At 39.3% G+C, this 17,079-nt stretch overlaps 5 protein-coding genes and 2 long non-coding RNA genes across 8 annotated transcripts in view; 3 read left to right on the top strand and 4 right to left on the bottom strand.

Moving 5' to 3' along the window:
- Positions 1-10: 10 nt before the first annotated feature.
- Positions 11-5,666, bottom strand: LOC109545275 (fatty-acid amide hydrolase 2). The gene is made up of 8 exons (XM_019915861.2): positions 5,115-5,666; positions 4,251-4,470; positions 2,170-2,472; positions 1,965-2,104; positions 1,583-1,768; positions 1,276-1,478; positions 1,049-1,215; positions 11-989 (listed from the first exon to the last, which is right to left on the bottom strand). Exons 1-8 carry the CDS (start codon positions 5,475-5,477, stop codon positions 811-813), a joined length of 1,761 nt encoding a protein of 586 aa, XP_019771420.2. The 5' UTR covers positions 5,478-5,666; the 3' UTR covers positions 11-810.
- Positions 5,667-5,752: 86 nt separating this feature from the next.
- LOC109545273 (cytochrome b5 reductase 4) overlaps positions 5,753-17,079 on the top strand; it is a 29,419-nt gene continuing 18,092 nt past the window's right edge. For both annotated transcript variants that reach the window (XR_007280832.1, XM_048663713.1), the window contains exons 1-2: positions 5,753-6,062; positions 6,116-6,364. Coding sequence is in view for 1 of the 2 variants with exons in the window: in XM_048663713.1 (XP_048519670.1) it covers positions 6,178-6,364 (187 nt within the window). In the remaining variant the exon portion in view is untranslated. The remainder of the gene's footprint in view (positions 6,063-6,115; positions 6,365-17,079) is intronic.
- LOC109545278 (UDP-glycosyltransferase UGT5) lies at positions 6,970-8,795 on the bottom strand. The gene is made up of 3 exons (XM_019915864.2): positions 8,466-8,795; positions 7,587-8,396; positions 6,970-7,532 (listed from the first exon to the last, which is right to left on the bottom strand). The coding sequence occupies exons 1-3, from the start codon at positions 8,704-8,706 to the stop codon at positions 7,024-7,026; spliced, it is 1,560 nt and encodes a 519-aa protein (XP_019771423.2). The 5' UTR covers positions 8,707-8,795; the 3' UTR covers positions 6,970-7,023.
- LOC109545285 lies at positions 8,850-11,412 on the top strand. The gene is made up of 2 exons (XR_002172654.2): positions 8,850-11,166; positions 11,294-11,412. It is a non-coding gene; the product is annotated as an uncharacterized LOC109545285 (long non-coding RNA).
- Positions 11,400-13,431, bottom strand: LOC109545276 (UDP-glycosyltransferase UGT5). Its single transcript, XM_019915862.2, has 3 exons — positions 12,992-13,431; positions 12,136-12,939; positions 11,400-12,077 (listed from the first exon to the last, which is right to left on the bottom strand). Exons 1-3 carry the CDS (start codon positions 13,239-13,241, stop codon positions 11,557-11,559), a joined length of 1,575 nt encoding a protein of 524 aa, XP_019771421.1. The 5' UTR covers positions 13,242-13,431; the 3' UTR covers positions 11,400-11,556.
- Positions 13,735-16,617, bottom strand: LOC109545277 (UDP-glycosyltransferase UGT5). The gene is made up of 3 exons (XM_019915863.2): positions 16,178-16,617; positions 14,479-15,276; positions 13,735-14,421 (listed from the first exon to the last, which is right to left on the bottom strand). The coding sequence occupies exons 1-3, from the start codon at positions 16,425-16,427 to the stop codon at positions 13,901-13,903; spliced, it is 1,569 nt and encodes a 522-aa protein (XP_019771422.2). The 5' UTR covers positions 16,428-16,617; the 3' UTR covers positions 13,735-13,900.
- Positions 16,730-17,024, top strand: LOC125503413. The gene is made up of 2 exons (XR_007280833.1): positions 16,730-16,819; positions 16,875-17,024. It is a non-coding gene; the product is annotated as an uncharacterized LOC125503413 (long non-coding RNA).

A 17,079-nucleotide genomic window follows, 5' to 3' on the forward strand; every position in this document is an offset into this window, starting at 1 on the left:
ATAAAACCTGTAAAATGCAACCATTTAATTTCTGATAGGTACCTTAAAAATATCCGAAAACAGATAATACAGACTTCAACAATGATGTTGAAATTGTAATAATAAACAACAATGAATTTGTCACGAATTACATACATATAGGCTTTCTATGCAATTTGTGTAAATATTTGTAAACTTAAGTAGATCAAAAATACGTTCTGATGTAGATAATACAAAAATAGATCGCCATGTATATTATAAATGCAATATACTGTCAACTTAAAAACAGCATGTTAACCAATCAGATACTACATCCATGGCCCTGTCTGATAATATTTTACAATAATTATTCACTAAACGGCCTTTAACAAACGGACAATTTATCCGTTTCTAACTGCTCACTTGATACTTGTAAAAATTGTACAAAAATAAATATAGGAAATCACCAACATTATGCATAAAAAATATTCGAAATACTTCGAATGTTAAGTTCGAGATTTGCAGTTTTAGTATAACAGGGCCCTTAAACAATTGGCGCAATTTTTCCCAGGTTTTCAGTTAAAGTAAAACTTAACTGGGAATATGTTGAAATGCCACAAAAAGCGCTATGTTGATGCAATTGTCATTGGCACACAATATAAATTGTTTTGGATTAAAAAATATTCTCTACTTGGTAAAGGCATAAGTATATGATTGATTGACTGAAATCTTTGGATCATTCTCAATGCTTTGTCAGCGGACAAGCAAAAGGGTTCAGTTGTGCGCTTAACTCTTGTGAATGATTACAAATATAATTTTTATCGTTAAATCATACCATACATTAATCATCATTCAGGCTATCCCACCTGGCGGCACCCAGCCTCCAAAGGCTTTCTCCAGCTCTCTAGCCACAGCCAAACACAACCGATCGTTACATTCACGCGAAATCACCTGCACCCCAATTGGTAAACCATGACGATCTAGTCCCATTGGTATATGCGTAGCTGGGAATTTCAGCACGTTGATTATACCTGAAAAAATAATAACTTCTTTGAAAAACCATTCTCACACTTTTTCACATGTGTATTACCTGTATATGAAAAATTGAATGGTCTGACTAGAGGTTGGTGATGGTAAGGGGCTGAAGTAGGATGAGTGGGGTATAAAAACACCCCGTCATCCCCTAGCAGATCCAACACCTCCAATCTGAGCGCATCTCTTTCTTTGACAAGGTACTGATATTTTTCGTCCCCGTAGCTAAAGGTTTTAGATGTGTTCATTTAACTAAACTGGGCATTGAGATCGACGAATGCCTACCTACAACCTCCTTTCTCAACAAGGCAAGTAGCCAATGCAATGAACGAATGGTTTGATTTCCCAAACATCCATTTGAACAGCTCCCACCAGGGGTTGATTCTGCCCTTAAGATTGGCTAGTTGATCCCCAAATGTGGGTCCCGATGGCGCCTTCATGTTCGCAAACCACATTGGCCCGCTTTTGATAAATCGTTTTAACGATACCTAGAATTTTGTTATTTTCCTATTATTTTGATTCAAGGAAAACGGGTAAATTAGGCTTGACTAATTTGTCCGTTTAAGGTAGAAAATAATAGCCGAATTCTGACCTTGGTGGCTCTAATGGCGTGCGCTCTCTCAAAGTGACTAGAAATTTTTCCAAACAACTCTCTGATATCGGGCGAAACCGTCGACACCAACTTTGAACCTCCGTCGGTTTCCTGATAGAAAATTTTTATATTTTTTATTTGTACTGGCTCGTCTAAGCGTAGTTTTGGCGAATTGCCGCTGATTACCTGAAATGGACAACGGGTTAATTTTATTATCAAAAAAATCCACAGGAAAAACTTGAAAAGCGGGAGTGTAGGGTGAAAACGTTTAAATCAGGCAGGAGATAAATTTTCCTGATGAGGCAAAATCCAACTTATCGATTAGCTGATTATCTGATGATAAAACCAACTCTTTTACTCGGGAAATTGCAATAAAACTCACTTTGAGTAATGGTAGAAGATCCTCCGCCCTTCGACACATCGGGCCGATTCTCAAAAATTTGGTCTGTTCTTCTGAGATTGGAGCTGGATACTGCCCGGTCAACGGAACAGTTAAGGGGGTCGGCATGTGACCGAAAATACCTGAAAAATACACGTTTTAGCCAATCTAAACGAAATAAACTGTTTTCTTGCCACAATCACCGTACCATTGAAAAAAGCTGGCATACGAATTGAGCCTCCAATATCGGATCCGATGCCAAACGCGCTGGCTGCAGCTGCTTGAGCACACCCTTCTCCACCCGATGAGCCGCCCACTATTCGGGTGGTATCGTAAGGGTTGTTCGTCCTACCATGAATGTTGTTGGCACTTTCCCACCACATGCACAGCTCAGACACATTGGTCAGACCAATGGGGATTGCGCCCGCTTTTCTCAGAAGCGAAATTGCCGCAGCGTCTGCTTCAGCTCGGTTGTGCCTGCGGCTAAACAGCCCTGAAGAATGGATTAGACCTGAAAATTCGAATTATTGCCCATTAGTTTTGATATAAATGATCAGCAAAAAATGTGGAAATCTGCTAACTTTGTTTGGGATCTTCATTTTTAACTAGTTAATTGGGTTCATTAAACAATAAAACTACCAGTGATTAATTAGCAGCAATTAAAGTTTTATATATGAAAGTATTGTCTGCTTGTAACGTGCCTAGTCCATTGGAACATTTCTATGGCTTATGTTTAGGTAACAATTTTCCTTCGGGTCACCGACTGGTTTTAAGGCCAGATTCAGGCAAAATCACAATGCATTTTGCATGCTTTTGAATGACTATTTCCATTAATTAGAGCATTATCAAGCTAAGTCTTTGCACAACAGCTCTGAATCAAATCTGTGATAGTATTGACTGTAAATCTTAACAACCGTAGGTAGAAGCCTAATAAATCTTAATGAATGTGGCAGTACACATATTTAGATAACGCAAACAGATTACGAYAAGATTCATGATTATACGGGGCGATTTTTCATTTAGGTGGCATTATTTCAATATCTGGGCCTTCTGACTATCYTTCAAAAGTTATTTGATATATAAAACTACACTTTTGWAWAGATTTTCCGATACTTTGGCGACCTTATGAGATTTGAAAAAAAGKCATTTGATGATGAAGAACGCGAGTCCTGAAAATGCAATTTTCACCTAAACCGCCCTACAAATTTGGGTTTGTAKACAGTAAAGACAGAGTCATTSAAATWAAAATATCAAGTTCTGCCTAGAAAAACAAGGCCTGAGCCTAATAAAGWTGCAGTACCAGAATTTTTATAGAATTCCAAACAAAAAAATACTTGAAACTAATGGGTTTTTCGGGTTTTTAGGCCTTCGTTCGGTAGAATTTTTTCTTGACGTTTCGCGAGCACGAKTGGCTTGCATCTTCAGAAGTGGTTTGCTTGCGAAAGTCTATCTCTTTTGATAAAAAAATAATTGTGAATAAGTAAGTGTAAATACCAAGAATGACTGTAAACTTGAAAAAATAAAATATGCTAATAATAGTCCCTGTTAGGACGCGATTTATTTGAAAAAATCGTTGTGCAATTTTTTAACTAAATAAATATGCTAGGCTATTTTCAGCTACGCTTGAATAGAACGTTTGATTTTATGACTGCCTAGAAAAGAACAAAATGCACGCAAAACTGGGTCCAAGCACAGTTAGAAAAGCAATTGCGAGTAGCTTTAACTAGATAAACCGGTAGACGTCCATGTATATTTTTTATATTACTGCACGAAATTATGAAAATTATACATTATGCATATGTATGCACTTAAGCAGATAAAAATATATTAAGCTTTGTAATGGTCGCGTTTAACGTACCAGCCGACCAACAACATAATTGCACTTATCATTGAATAGAACAATTGTGTGACTCAAATCGAGGTCTTATATGTGGACAAGTAGCGCTTATTGAACCACTCACAGTCAGGGTCGCCAGTATAAATCTAAATAAAATTATATTACACAACAAAAGAAATGAAATAATCAAATGAACGTGGTCACATATTTTTAAGAGGAAAATTTGGTCATAACGCAGATTATAATAAATTTCTTTTACAGTAACCCGGCCCAACAATGTGAATTGTATGTGTATTAATAAACATTATTAAATACTGGGACGATCCCTGTGACATCAGCTTGTCGGATTTATTTTTAGTGATTTCATTACTTTACTTATTTAAAGCCGGCTAGAAACATTCCACGATTTTTCTATAAATTTAACTAAAAAAATAGAACGTAATTATACTCGCCTTTTACCGGTATGCAGTCTTTGGTAGTGAAAGGCACGCCTAGAAAGGGTTTTTCGTTGGCTAAGGTTTCCTGAGGAATTCTTTGCGCTTGAATGAGCTGATCCGCTTCTTGTGCTTCTTTTCTCGCTTCATCGAAGCGGTCCGCTACCACACAATTTAACACTGGATTCACTTGTTTGATTCGTTCGATGAAAGAATCCAGTACTTGTTCACTGGTAATCTGAAACAWTGTATATGAAATATCAACGCTTTTGTGGGCATTTTTGGACTACAAATTGAAAGGAAAAACTGAAYGTTTGTTCTAAGTTGCCGATGGGTATTCGGACGCACTAAACGTGAGTTGTTTGCAGTTGAGGTATAAAATTCCTTCAAGTAAAGTCCGCTAGTGGACATTTTCCGATAATTTCCTAAGCATTGTTTTTGGAATATTGGTCTAAAACGAAACGAGGTTTGAATATTCTCTATTGACTGGTTTTTCTGAATAGTAGGTCTACCTATATAAACCACTGGGTGTTCATGTTGGTAGCAAAATTAAGCTGCATGAGGGATAATGTGGCAAATGCGCTCAGCATTAACTGATACAGCGTGTCCACATAAAAAGTCAATAAAGTGCCCCATTTGAGGTAAAAAGGGGGTAAAAAGGCGCATTCTATTCATCCATTTAACTAGATACGTGTCTAGTTATTAAAGAGGAAACCGAACAAAAACGCTCTAAGAGAAAACTCTTATTCCCACTAGGACCTATACATAACTTTCACTGCAGGCTTTGACACGCTTAATCCTTCACGCCTGCAGGATTTCTAAATATAATGTAAATTAAACAATCAATTGAAGCAGCACCGTGTAATTTGATGCTAAACTTACTTTTTGAGTGCGGATCTTCAAGGCAATTGTACTGGCTGACTCCAAAAGCAGCAGATCCTCAATAGGGGGCATTGACTGCTTGGCGCCGCCTCCATACACCAGCCCAAACAGCACTTGGAACACGTACTCAACAAAGGCAAAAATCACCTTTGAGATTCGACGCCCATAGTCGTTCCAGCTATTCTCATTTCCCATTTCCGCAGCTCTTCTAGTCAACAATCTACGTTGGCGGCCAGCCACATGGGACTTTGAGTGGATTTGCGACAATTTGCTGACGACACTCACTCGAAATCTACGAACGAACTGAAACTTGCTGTTTTTCTCATATTGTTTGTTGAAATCCCCACAGCCCCCACCAGGCATTGGAGATGGTGACCAGTTTGTCTAGCTGCCATTGGCCATGACCGTGATGATGTCACCGGGTGATTTAATTGCGTTAATTACAGCGAATCCGAATGTATTTTGTACATTTTCACTAGAACTTTCCTGTTTTCCCTTATTGAGTGGACAGTTTTCAAATCATCACTAGGTTTACCACAACCACTACAGCTGTTTGTTGACATTGACCCATATTGTCAGATTACAATCTATTTGTATTGTTGCCACTGTGCCCAGAGTTTCCTAGAACTCCGTTTCAACCGCCTTGGTTGCGTGCTTTTTCCAATCAACATTCCATCTTATTATCATGGGCTTTATTCCATATGAAATTATGCTTCTTCAAACACTTCGTCTGCGAAAACCAGAATCCAAGCTTCACTATAACGAAATAACCCAAAATGTTTTTAGACTGTGGGGCTTTAATAGTCAACGACCTGACAACGTCGCATCATATGATCTTGATTGATTGGAGATCTGTGAGTTTCCTTCTGCCATCGGTTTATCAGCTTTTGGTGTTTATAAACATTCGATTCGCGCTAATCGGGTTCCAGTTCCTCGAGCAGTTTCACTGTGAGTGTTTCAAAGGAAAAATTGAGGATTTTTCACGAAATTCAACTGTTTAGGTTAGAACAGTGCGCTGACATTCAATACCGCAAACCGGCAGGATTTATTGATATTTTTCGAAATGAGCGGAAGCCCCAAAGTGGACGCAAAAGGGGAGAAAGTGAAGCCAGTGATGCGGCTAAGTGCGTTAGTGGGACCAGGGAACCCGAAAACTCAAATGCCCGCTTTGGTTCCCCCAGTTTTGCGGGAAGTTGGAAAGTTAGCGGCTGGCGTCGCTTCTGTAAGCACTTCTTCGGGCTCCGCAACAGGTAAGAATAATTGATAACAATTTATAAAGTTGAAGTCCTTAGCATCAACCAGGAAGCTCTGGATCGGAATGACAGGCTCCTAATTGCACTGCATAATCCTAAAGCCTCCTTTGGTTATTCCCGGTGGTGATTGGAAACTATCAAGATCAGCCGATAGTCCGTTTTGCACTCTTCCACTTTGCTCTTTGCAGTTTTTCTGAGCGACTGCCGCTTTTGAACATATGAGCAAAAGAAGACTGTCCGCTCTTGAAACGTCAAAAGCCCGCTGAGAAAAAATTGTTTGCCTCCCAACTTACCTATTTCGAGCATTAACAGAAAATAAAATATACCCGTCAATAGCTTTTTGAATAGTCTTCCACTTTGCTATAGCAACTTTTCCTGTCCGGTTCCCACTAATAAAGATATGGACAAAAGACGGCTGACCTCTCGAAGAAAAATCGCTCCTAACTATTTCCACTGTTGAAACCCAAAAATACTGCTCGGAACCAATTTTAACACTCTACCTTTGGTCATTTTTTCCGCATGCTACCGCTGCTACATTTCCAGGGACATCCAACGGACCCTTTGACAGAGTTTCACTTAACACTTCCAAAAAAACCGGAAAATCTTGTGTACACTTTTATCAACACGCATCAACAATTTAAAATATCACTAAGAAATTAATTTATCTTCTTTAAGCTAGTGACTTTTCCAGATTTCTGCCGAAAAACCCTTCGTATCGCAACATTGAAAACATACGCAATCAGAACCAAAGCGAGCACTGCACATCCTAACACATCCACCATAAAGTACTGATACCAAGGCATTCGAAGGCCAGCCACCCTTAAATGCGGCGCCCCCCGATGTTTAATAACATATTCAACCCAAAAAACCGCTGCTTCCATGGGTTTCATTGGTCGGTCATGGTAAATTGTCGACTTTTCTTTTGCCGTCTTCATGTACACCGGATTGTTCAAAAGCTCCTTCAGCATATAGTCCAAAGTTTCTTCATTGAAGTTGGGATCGTGATAGTCCAGTTGAAGGGCGTATCCATTCATTACGGCCTTGGCAGCATTTGTGGGCTGATCGCCGAAAACTGGAATTGCCAGCAATGGTATTCCATAGTGGATGGCTTCAGTTGTGCTGAGCAAACCGCCATGTGTTATGAAGAGTTTCGTATTAGGGTGAGCTAGAAAAAAGGATTGTTATCTGCAGAGTTTAAGGATTTGGGACCCAAACTAACCCAAAATATCTGTCTGGGGGCACCATTTCCTAATCAGAACATTCTGTGGTTTGTTGGGGAGATTTTCGTCCTCAAATTTCCAAATCACCTTTTGCTTTAGTTTCTTGAACACGTTGAGGAAGGCCTGTTTCTTTTCCAAAGGAATATTTTTGCTTCTCAAATTCGAACCCATGCTAAAGTATATCACCCCCTCAGTGGCTTTGTCCATAAACTCTTGCAAATCGGGGGGTAGTTTTTTAGGGGGATCAATAAAGAACCCTCCGATTTCCACCATATTTGGCACCAAAGGTACGGGCGACCATATGCTGGTGTGCGAACTGAGTAGAACTAGCGAAACGTTTGAATATAAATCATCGAGTGGGGGAGCATCTGGATAAATCGCGTGCATCATCCTCTCTTGTTGGGGAAAAATGTAATATTTAAATATCAAATACTCCACAATGAAACAATACAAATTGTTGGCCCTATTGAAGAATGAAAGGTCATTGGAAAAGTCTTGTTGATTCATCTGCGGTACATAGGAGGGCGGTTGGGGGTTGCCAACGGTCGGATTCACCCACGAGTTCGGCCCGAATGGGCTTAGCAGAATTACTGGGCAGTTAAAGATGTATCCATATACTTTCATATTATCATTGAACATCTGTTCTAGTATAAGAGCGTCAAATGTTTCGTTGGATTCGACCAGCTTTTTTAAATTTGCATTATGCAATGTGTGATTGGTTGTTGGCAGCATCAATGCGGTAAAATGAAAATATCGATCGATCAGTGATTTTTCTCTCAGTTCGAAATAGTTCAGCGATTTCAGCTTGTCTAAAAGTACAATAATTGCTTCAGTATTCAATCAAATGGAGGTTTAGACATTTATAAATACTAACTTACCCTCGTATTCTGCGGCAAACCCTTCCAAAACCACATCTCGATATTTGCCATTTTTCGGCAGCTCTTTAAGGCGATAAGGGCTGACCACTGTGACATCATGGCCAGCTTCGGCCAATCCTTTCATGAGCTTTGAGTATAAAGTATGGTGACTTACCGCGGCCATTGGAAAAATTCCTAAAATCCGCGCGCCATCCGTAAAAGATAAGACTATTATCACGATCATCGAGTGAACAATCAACATGCTTAATGCTCTTCAATCCTCAACAGACAAATGAACGACGCGTACTCACACCACACTCGGGAATTTAGTGTTCAATAAAACATTCTGAACGCATATCGCAGATGTGGTTTCGGATATACAGTCAGTTGTTTCGCTTTTTCATTACCAATTAGCGTTGAAAGCAAGATTACTGTAAGGTCAACGTCTTTTAATCAAGTTTGTTCCCAAAATCTTCTATCTCGAAGCAAAATCACGTTGCTTTACCTACCAATGGTTGGTATAACATTTATCTTTTTCATTGTCATTGTAAGTAGCCAGAGTTATTAAAAGATTATTAATTATACAGAATGAAAACTCTTTTGATATAGCATCAAATGTAACAAAGTAAATTGACATAAAGTATTTAATTAAATAAATATGAAGTTCCCCATAATTTAGATAGATATCGTCATTTATTCGATCCTTATTCAGTTATCAGCTGAAGCTAGAATGTTCGCTTAACAATCGCCTGCTTATGATTGATTAAATGAAAAGTACCAACTCGCTCAAGTCGACTATCATTTTGACCCAAAAACCATTAAGAAACTTTGGTGCAACGCACTCAGGCCATGAAAAAAACTTGCGTAGACGTAGACGAACTGGGTATCTGTACTTATTCTCAAGTACTTTATCCATCTTGACTGTCTCCATTTGTTTAAGCTTCACTTCAATGAAATAATCAGGATTGGATCCTCTTAAAATGATGTAATTTTTTATGTGACTGTCTAAAAGCGATAGAATTTCGGTTGTATAGATTTGGTGCAGAGAAAATGTATTTATTTCAAGTTCAACGTGTAGCTTTTCTGGAGATGCAATTTTTACTTAAAGCATTTGTGAGTTGTATTTAAATACAACTGTTTTGCTCGAAAACGCTCGAAAAACCCACCAGTTTCCAACTTTCCAAACAACAAAAAGCCAAACTCCATCAATTTTTCAGTCAGTTATGTACCCACTGTCCAAGTTTTAATAATGGGCTTTTACCGGACAATTCGTGCTCAGCTGCTTTGAGTTTGAGATCGATTACATCGTGTTCCTCTTGTTCCAAAGCTTAACTTTGTTATGGCAATTTAATAAAGGCACTTTCCTCTGCTTACAGGAATTTTCCAATTTTATTAGCGTTCCGCTCAACTGGCTGTTCGTAATTTTTCATATGATAGACCCAGTTTTCCTCAGAAGAATTTTTTATTGAAAAGTTCGCGAAAAAACAAGTAGAACATCGTTCAAACGGTCATAGTAGAGATAAAATCAATTTCCGTTACGAGATTGAGTCGTTGATGAACACCGTTTTCTTGCCTTTTTAAACCTTTTACAAAATTGGAGGAAAAAGATAACAGAAATCACATAAACACATTTTTGTTTAACTTTTCTGAACGTTTTCTTTGGAGCAAAACATCGATTTTGCTCGGGTTTTAATCAAATTTTCAATGCATAATAATTATAATAAATAAGTTTGCTGATTACATTGTTATGTTTTGTGCTCCGAAAGTTTGCATGAACTGAAATACAAAAAGGTTTTTGTATAGTTTGTGTTTTCCTGTTTCTGCCTGCGCAAAAGCTTCAAAAAGTCAACACAGTTTTGATGATATGATGATCAATGCAAATTATTTTGTATAATGAAACGATTACGCATCATGGTCTTTAATATATTTTTTAAGACACTTCAGTCAGGAGAGTTTTAGACTTTATTGTTAATGCAGTTAATGCGGGTAAAGGCGAGTTTTTCAACGTTTTTATGAATGATCAGTTCAAGTTGCCATAAAAATGCGTTTATTTGTTGTTTTAAACTGTCTGCTGCTCAGAAATTAGCATTTAGTTCTGATATATTTAATCAAAATTTAAAAAAATCAAAAAAATACAAAACCCGTCATCTCATTCTTCATTCTTGGTTAACAGTGATTTCTTGGCTTTCTAACGCTTCTCTTGAAGGACTCAAAAAGGCAAGAGAAAATTACTGGTGTTCGATTTAGAAAAAAATCTGATTTATTGGTCTTGGATTGGATAAGTTTGAGAAAATTCATTATTGAGAAATCACAAAAGCTGAAACTGAAATTTTTGAAAAAAATGAGAATTCGCGAGATTACGAATTGAGTATGTTTGTAATTTTATGTAATAATTTAAGTAGTTTATCGATTATTGCGAAAATATGTGTTGGTTGTAGTGAAAACATCAATCAGCTCAAAACCAGTGGTAGATTAATCGCTCATAGACACGAAACTGTTGATGATTAATGTTAAAATTAATCTATTACTATCTACATTTTTATCACTGAGAGCATTTAAAGTTGATGTTTGCTGACTAAAATCATATCTACCCGATTCCTACTATCAGTAAGCAACAAAATGTTTGTTCGAATTTTTAAATTATTGATGAATCCCACGTTTCAAGGAACATTACTTGGGCGCACGGTAACTAGCAATTAAAAGCAACTGTAAGGCAAACAAGGTAATTGACATGTTGATTCGTCCTTTTAATTAACAACAACAAATTCGCTAAATGGGCAACAATTTCGGTGAAGTTCTCACCTAAATCACTTTTGTACTTTATTTTTAAATGTTTATTGTTCTGTCAGATCCACACCAACCCCAACCCCATTTGTGCTGTAATGAAAATACTTTCTACACTTGTAACTCATATCAGCATCGGTGAATATTTGTGAATGGATTGAAAATACAGTATAATTCATATACATGTTAGGATGTTTTATTTAAAATAAATTAATGTACCTACTTACTTAGTTTAAAACTAAAAACTAATGGGGATTGAGATGATACGTGCACGTGCCTGTTGCAGGTGCAAATATTTTAAGCATTTGGACTCCAAGTCGAGTTGAAGTTAATGCGTTTTCTTTTTCGATGCACCTGGTCGCTTCTTTCCTTTGCTGAAACCAGAAATCAGTTTTTTGATCGCCCACTTTGAAACCAATAAAGCGACCACAATGAGTGATATAAAAGATCCAATCACGTCGACCATGAAATATTGATACCACGGCAGCTTCAGGCCCGCGACCCTTAAATGTGGGGCGCCTTTATGTCTTATCACGTATTCAATCCAGTAAACGGCCGTTTCCATTGGTGGTTTCGGCCTGTCGTGGTATAATATGGATCTCGCCTTGGCGTTTTGGGCGTACTTCGGGTTGGACAGCAGTTCGTTGATCAGATAGGACAGCTTTTCTTCTCCAAATTCTGGATCCTGGTAATCCAGTTGAAGGGCGTATCCAGCTTTAACAGCCACGTCTGCATTCACTGGCTGGTCGCCAAAGATTGGAATAGCCAGAATCGGAACGCCGTTGTAGATGGTTTCGGTTGTACTCAGTAAACCGCCATGGGTGATGAATAGTTTCATGTTCGGGTGCGCTGAAATGCATCAGAATTTCAAAAGGCTTGCACAAACTTGCTTCCACCAATCTTCTACCTAAGATGTCCTGTTGGGGGCACCACTTTTTCACTAGAACATTCGGGGGCGTATCAAGAGAATCATCTTCGAACTTCCAAATCACTTTCTGCTTGAGTTTTGCGAACGTTTTCAGCAACACTTGCTTCTTCTCTTCGGGCAAATTGGTTCCTTTCATTATTGACCCCATGCTGAAATACACAACACCTTCCGTAGCGTTGTTCATGTAGTCTTCCAAGTCTTGAGGAAGTTTCTTCGGGGGATCGATAAAAAATCCTCCAACTTCCACCATATTTGGCACAAGTGGAACAGGGGCATTGATGCTGGTGTGCGAATTCAACAGCACCAGAGAAACGTTGTAGTACAAGTCATATATTGAAGGGGCATCTGGGTAAATAGTTTTCAAGATTTGTTCGTGACCTGGCAATTGGAAACACCGGCATAAAACGAAGTCCAATACGTAATAATACGCGTTCATTGCTCTGCTCAGAAGCGATTGGGAAAATCCCTTGGCTGAAAGAGTATGAGGAATATACGAAACCGGTTGCGGGTTACCCACCGTGGGGTTTACCATGGGATTCGGCCCCATGCTGTTCAAGACAATGAGTGGGCAGTTGAAAATATGCCCGTAGACTTTCAGGGCGTCATCCAACACATACTCTACTATAACAGCATCGAAAGTTTCATTGGCTTCTACCAACTTTGTCATCGTCGGATGGTGCAAGGTTCTGTTTGCTTGCATTATAAATAAATCCACGATATTCTTCGCTTGTCTGAACGCACTGATTGGCACCCCGCTCGCATGGTAAAAGTCCCTACTCATCCCTACAAAAGCCCAGCACTTTGTGATAAATCTTATTAAAAACGTGAAACTTACTCTCAAACTGTTCGGCGAAGCCATCCAGCACCAAATCTCGATATTTGCCGCTTCTCGGCGGCTCCTTGAAGCGATATGGACTGACCATTGTAACTTCGTGTCCAGCCTCAGCTAAACCTTTCATCAGTTTGGAGTAAAGATTGTAATGACTGCCGGTTGCTAATGGAAATACTCCCAAAATTTTACTACTTTCCACACGAGAAAACAACGCAAAGAACAGGAGAATTCCCCATTTGAATAGTTCAGTCATGATGACTTGATGTAAATGATCAAGGAAATGTGTGCAGGAGAACACGCGATAAGCTTAAACCGGTTACATCAACGGCGAATAGTTAAAAACAATTTGCGCACGTTATTTAGAAGGTTTTGTAGGAGAGGGGAAATTAGTGCTGATCATGATTGCCGCATAATCGGAGATCATCTGATCTTTTGTCTAATAATCCAGCAGATCTAGATTAAAGTTGTCTTAACTGTGTAGGCTTTCAGGGCTGGACTCACTAGTAAAATATTGCCGTGGTCCTTGAGGTTTAGAACCTGACGTTTCGTCTGCAACTGCAGCAGGCATTATCAAAGGCGATCAAGCGATCCTGGATGTCTCCACTCTGCCTTTTACTGCCGGTTTGAAACGTTTCTTGTGCAACTGCGATTTTCTTCCACTTTTTCGCTGAATTTTCACGAAATTCCCATGAGAAGACCCTACACGACATTGACTTAAAGTGATTTCATGGGACTTAAAAAAATAATTTTGCTAGAAAATTGGTCTATTCTGGTCAATTGGTTCAATCTGGTGTAAAATATAAATCTGCTAATAAATAGTCAATTCTGAAATCAATCGTACGTCCGTTTCAAGTTACCTACTCCTACTTACATCTATCACAATTCGAGACTAATTTTTTTAATAACTTGGCCTTAATTTGCTTTTTTCGCCGATACTTTTGAACAAACCCTGGTGTTCCTTATGCATGAAACGGCTTTCCTGATTATAAACTGTACAATATACAGTGCAAATGACACACTTAGCACAAACAGCCCAATGACGTCAACCATAAAATATTGGTACCATGGCAGGTTTACACCCGCCACCCTTAAATGGGGCGCGCCCCGATGCTTAATTACGTAATTGATCCAGTAGTTCACTGCTTCCATGGGTTTCATTGGTCGGTCATGGTATAATCGGGATCTTGCCTTGGCGTTTTGGGCGTACGTCGCGTTGTTTAGCAATTCGTGGATTAGTTGGGCGATTTTTCTCTCGGAAAAATCGGGATCGCTGTAGTCCAGCTGCAAGGCGTAGCCATTTCTCACTGCTGTAGCTGCGTTGATTGGCTGATCCACAAAAACTGGAATCGCCAGAAGCGGAACCCCATTGTGAACCGCCTCGGTTGTGCTCAACAATCCCGCGTGAGTTATGAAGAGCTTTACATTGGGATGCGCTGGAAAGCCAAGGAGTTGTTTTAAGGAGAAACAAAACTCGTGAGTTTTGGACTCACCTAAAATATCCTGCTGAGGACACCACTTTTTTACCAGAACATTTGGGGGAACCTCAAGCGACTCGTCCTCAAACTTCCAAATAACCTTCTGCTTCAATGTGCGGAACACATTCAGGAACGCTTGCTTCCGCTCTTCCGGAAGTTCTTTTGCTTTTATTATCGACCCCATGCTGAAATAAATGACCCCATCCGATGCACTGTTCATATAGTCTTCTAGATCTTTGGGAAGTTTTTTGGGTGGGTCAATGAAATATCCGCCTACTTCAACCATATTGGGAACAAGCGGCACTGGCAGATTAACGCTACTATGCGAATTTAGCAACACCAGGGAGACATTGCTATACAAATCGTAGATCGACGGGGCATCTGGATAAACCGATCGCATGATTTCGTCGTTTTTCGGCAACGCGTGCAATGTAGAAATGAAATAATCGATTAAATAGTACATCAAGTTCTTCGCCCTATGAGTGAACGAAGTTGAGAATCCTTTGGCCAGGATGGTATGCGCCACGTAGGACGCTGGTTGAGGGTTGCCCACTGTGGGATTGATCATGGGAGTTGGGCCCATGCTGCATAAAACCACCAGCGGGCAGTTAAATCTATGCGCAAATATCTTAAGGCTGTCGTCCCGGAAATACTCCACAATCACCAGGTCAAAGGTTTCGTTCGAGTCGGAGATTCGCCTCACAGCCGGATTGTGAAGGGTGCGATTTGCCAGATCCAGCATAATATCCACGGTCTGTTTCATCATCGAGTAGGGACTGATATCCGGCTGAGCTAACAAGTTTTGTGTGTTTTCTGAAAGAAACCATATAATTTTTTTAATAGTCGTTGGAAATTTGTTTTAAATTGCTCTGCGGATTATAGTGATTAAGCTGCATCGTTAGTGATGGTAAATGGTAGTGAAAACATGCTGGGTGATTGCTTGTTGAAGCCCTGAATTTTTTAACGCAACTGCGACTGTTTGGGATTAAAGCGTTGGGAAAGAAACATCTGTAATTTGCCAAGTTCTGAATGCAAAACGAGAAAAATGTTGCGTTTCAACGTTCAGGTTAAGGATTGAGATGGTTTAGACATATGATGAGGAAGGATCAAATTGGACCCACCAGCACGAAGGAAGAGAGACCCAGAAGATCATGGTTTGAGGGCATGAGAGAAGCACTGGCGCGTAGTTTAGGTCATGAAGACGCCACAGATAGAGACCGATGGAGACTGAGAACGGGACGACGGTGACTCGCATTAATGTAAAATTTCCGAAATAACTTCAAGGCTCAATATGGGTTTCACAATAATTTAACTAACTGTATTTAAATGGAAAAATTCCCGATAAATGTTCCAAAAAACGGCGCAAATTTCAAGCTACGCAAATCGATGGTCAATCGCGTTATCGATTTTGAGCAAAAATGCCGTTCATCTGCAAGTGCACGTTAAAGTAAAATAAATAAATCGCAAATGATGGCCACAACTCGCCAAAGAAGATCCAAACGGGTTTCATTTGAAATCCGTTGCAAATACAGGAAAAATGCAATAGACCAGAAAATTAACAAAAACCGCTAACATTCTTCCTGCCTCGCATTTGCAAAATTCCTTCTGTATCTGGCACATTGTTGATCTTCTGTACTTATGCCTAATTTATATGTATGTGGATGCGATTTAAGCTTAAAAGAGTAAACGAACACTAAATAATCCATAGACTTACTTTCGAAATCAGTTGCAAAACCCTCCAGCATAACATCGCGATATTTGCCATTCTTCGGCAGATCTTTGAGCCGATATGGACTTACCACTGTCACATCATGTCCAGCTTCAGCTAAGCCTTTCATCAGTTTGGAAGTGAGAACAAAGTGGCTCCCTGTGGCTATAGGAAACACTCCAAGAATCCTGCTGGCATTTACACATGATAAAGCCACCAAATGCACCAAAAGGATCGTTTTTAAAAGCTGAATCATTGTCGGTTCATTGATTTTATGTCGGAGATATGTATTTAGCTGGCCCAAGGATGTAGGCACAATTACACGCGCTCGGACGATAGTTGATGTTAATACTCGAAGTGATTGGCGACGAAGAGTTCAGGCAGCCTCATTTTCTCAATGGTTCATTCGTCTAGTGGGGATAACGATTTGTCACATCAAATTGAGAATTTAATACCCTACAACGATTTTTGTTGATTTTTTGTATAAGCTGCTCGTGATCTCGTTGCGTGCATACACGCACTACTATGCTGATTCGTTCAATTAGCAGACATCAAGTATTAACTTTTTCAACTTTGCCCCATAATTCAATGTTTGAGCAATGAGGTTCTGAATGACGGCAAATCAGGAGCGAAAAGTGAAATCAGTACGTATGTTTCGTTAAAATCTATTTAATTCCGAAGTGATCGGCATTGTCTTTATTAGAACGTAGACGCTGAGATAAAACTGTAATGGCTTTATTAATTAATAAGACAGCATGAGTGGTGGAATCCAACCGACGATCAATGAAGGTCAATTATGGTTCGTATCAGGAAATTAATGAGTGATATTTGATAAAAAAAGATATATACTAAACATATGTGCGTTACTGCTGTGATATAACAGTGAATTATTCCTTTGTTTATCTAAA

The sequence above is a fragment of the Dendroctonus ponderosae genome, unplaced genomic scaffold (assembly GCF_020466585.1).
Source record: "Dendroctonus ponderosae isolate FM_Combo_2020 unplaced genomic scaffold, Dpon_F_20191213v2 Dpon_F_20191213_2, whole genome shotgun sequence".
Lineage (NCBI taxonomy): Eukaryota > Metazoa > Arthropoda > Insecta > Coleoptera > Curculionidae > Dendroctonus > Dendroctonus ponderosae.

Excerpts from the sequence above, each read along its gene's own strand:
- LOC109545275 (XM_019915861.2), bottom strand. The coding sequence starts at position 5,477 with ATGCCTGGTGGGGGCTGTGGGGATTTCAACAAACAATATGAGAAAAAC. Across the intron at positions 1,479-1,582 it reads ACGCCATTAGAGCCACCAAG|GTATCGTTAAAACGATTTAT; the intron begins GTCAGAATTCGG and ends ACAAAATTCTAG. Across the intron at positions 990-1,048 it reads ATTCAATTTTTCATATACAG|GTATAATCAACGTGCTGAAA; the intron begins GTAATACACATG and ends TTATTTTTTCAG.
- LOC109545278 (XM_019915864.2), bottom strand. The coding sequence starts at position 8,706 with ATGTTGATTGTTCACTCGATGATCGTGATAATAGTCTTATCTTTTACG. Across the intron at positions 8,397-8,465 it reads GTTTGCCGCAGAATACGAGG|ACAAGCTGAAATCGCTGAAC; the intron begins GTAAGTTAGTAT and ends TTGTACTTTTAG. Across the intron at positions 7,533-7,586 it reads CCCCCAGACAGATATTTTGG|CTCACCCTAATACGAAACTC; the intron begins GTTAGTTTGGGT and ends CCTTTTTTCTAG.
- LOC109545276 (XM_019915862.2), bottom strand. The coding sequence starts at position 13,241 with ATGACTGAACTATTCAAATGGGGAATTCTCCTGTTCTTTGCGTTGTTT. Across the intron at positions 12,940-12,991 it reads CTTCGCCGAACAGTTTGAGA|GGATGAGTAGGGACTTTTAC; the intron begins GTAAGTTTCACG and ends GGGCTTTTGTAG. Across the intron at positions 12,078-12,135 it reads CCCCCAACAGGACATCTTAG|CGCACCCGAACATGAAACTA; the intron begins GTAGAAGATTGG and ends GATGCATTTCAG.
- LOC109545277 (XM_019915863.2), bottom strand. The coding sequence starts at position 16,427 with ATGATTCAGCTTTTAAAAACGATCCTTTTGGTGCATTTGGTGGCTTTA. Across the intron at positions 15,277-16,177 it reads TTTTGCAACTGATTTCGAAA|AAAACACACAAAACTTGTTA; the intron begins GTAAGTCTATGG and ends GGTTTCTTTCAG. Across the intron at positions 14,422-14,478 it reads TCCTCAGCAGGATATTTTAG|CGCATCCCAATGTAAAGCTC; the intron begins GTGAGTCCAAAA and ends TTGGCTTTCCAG.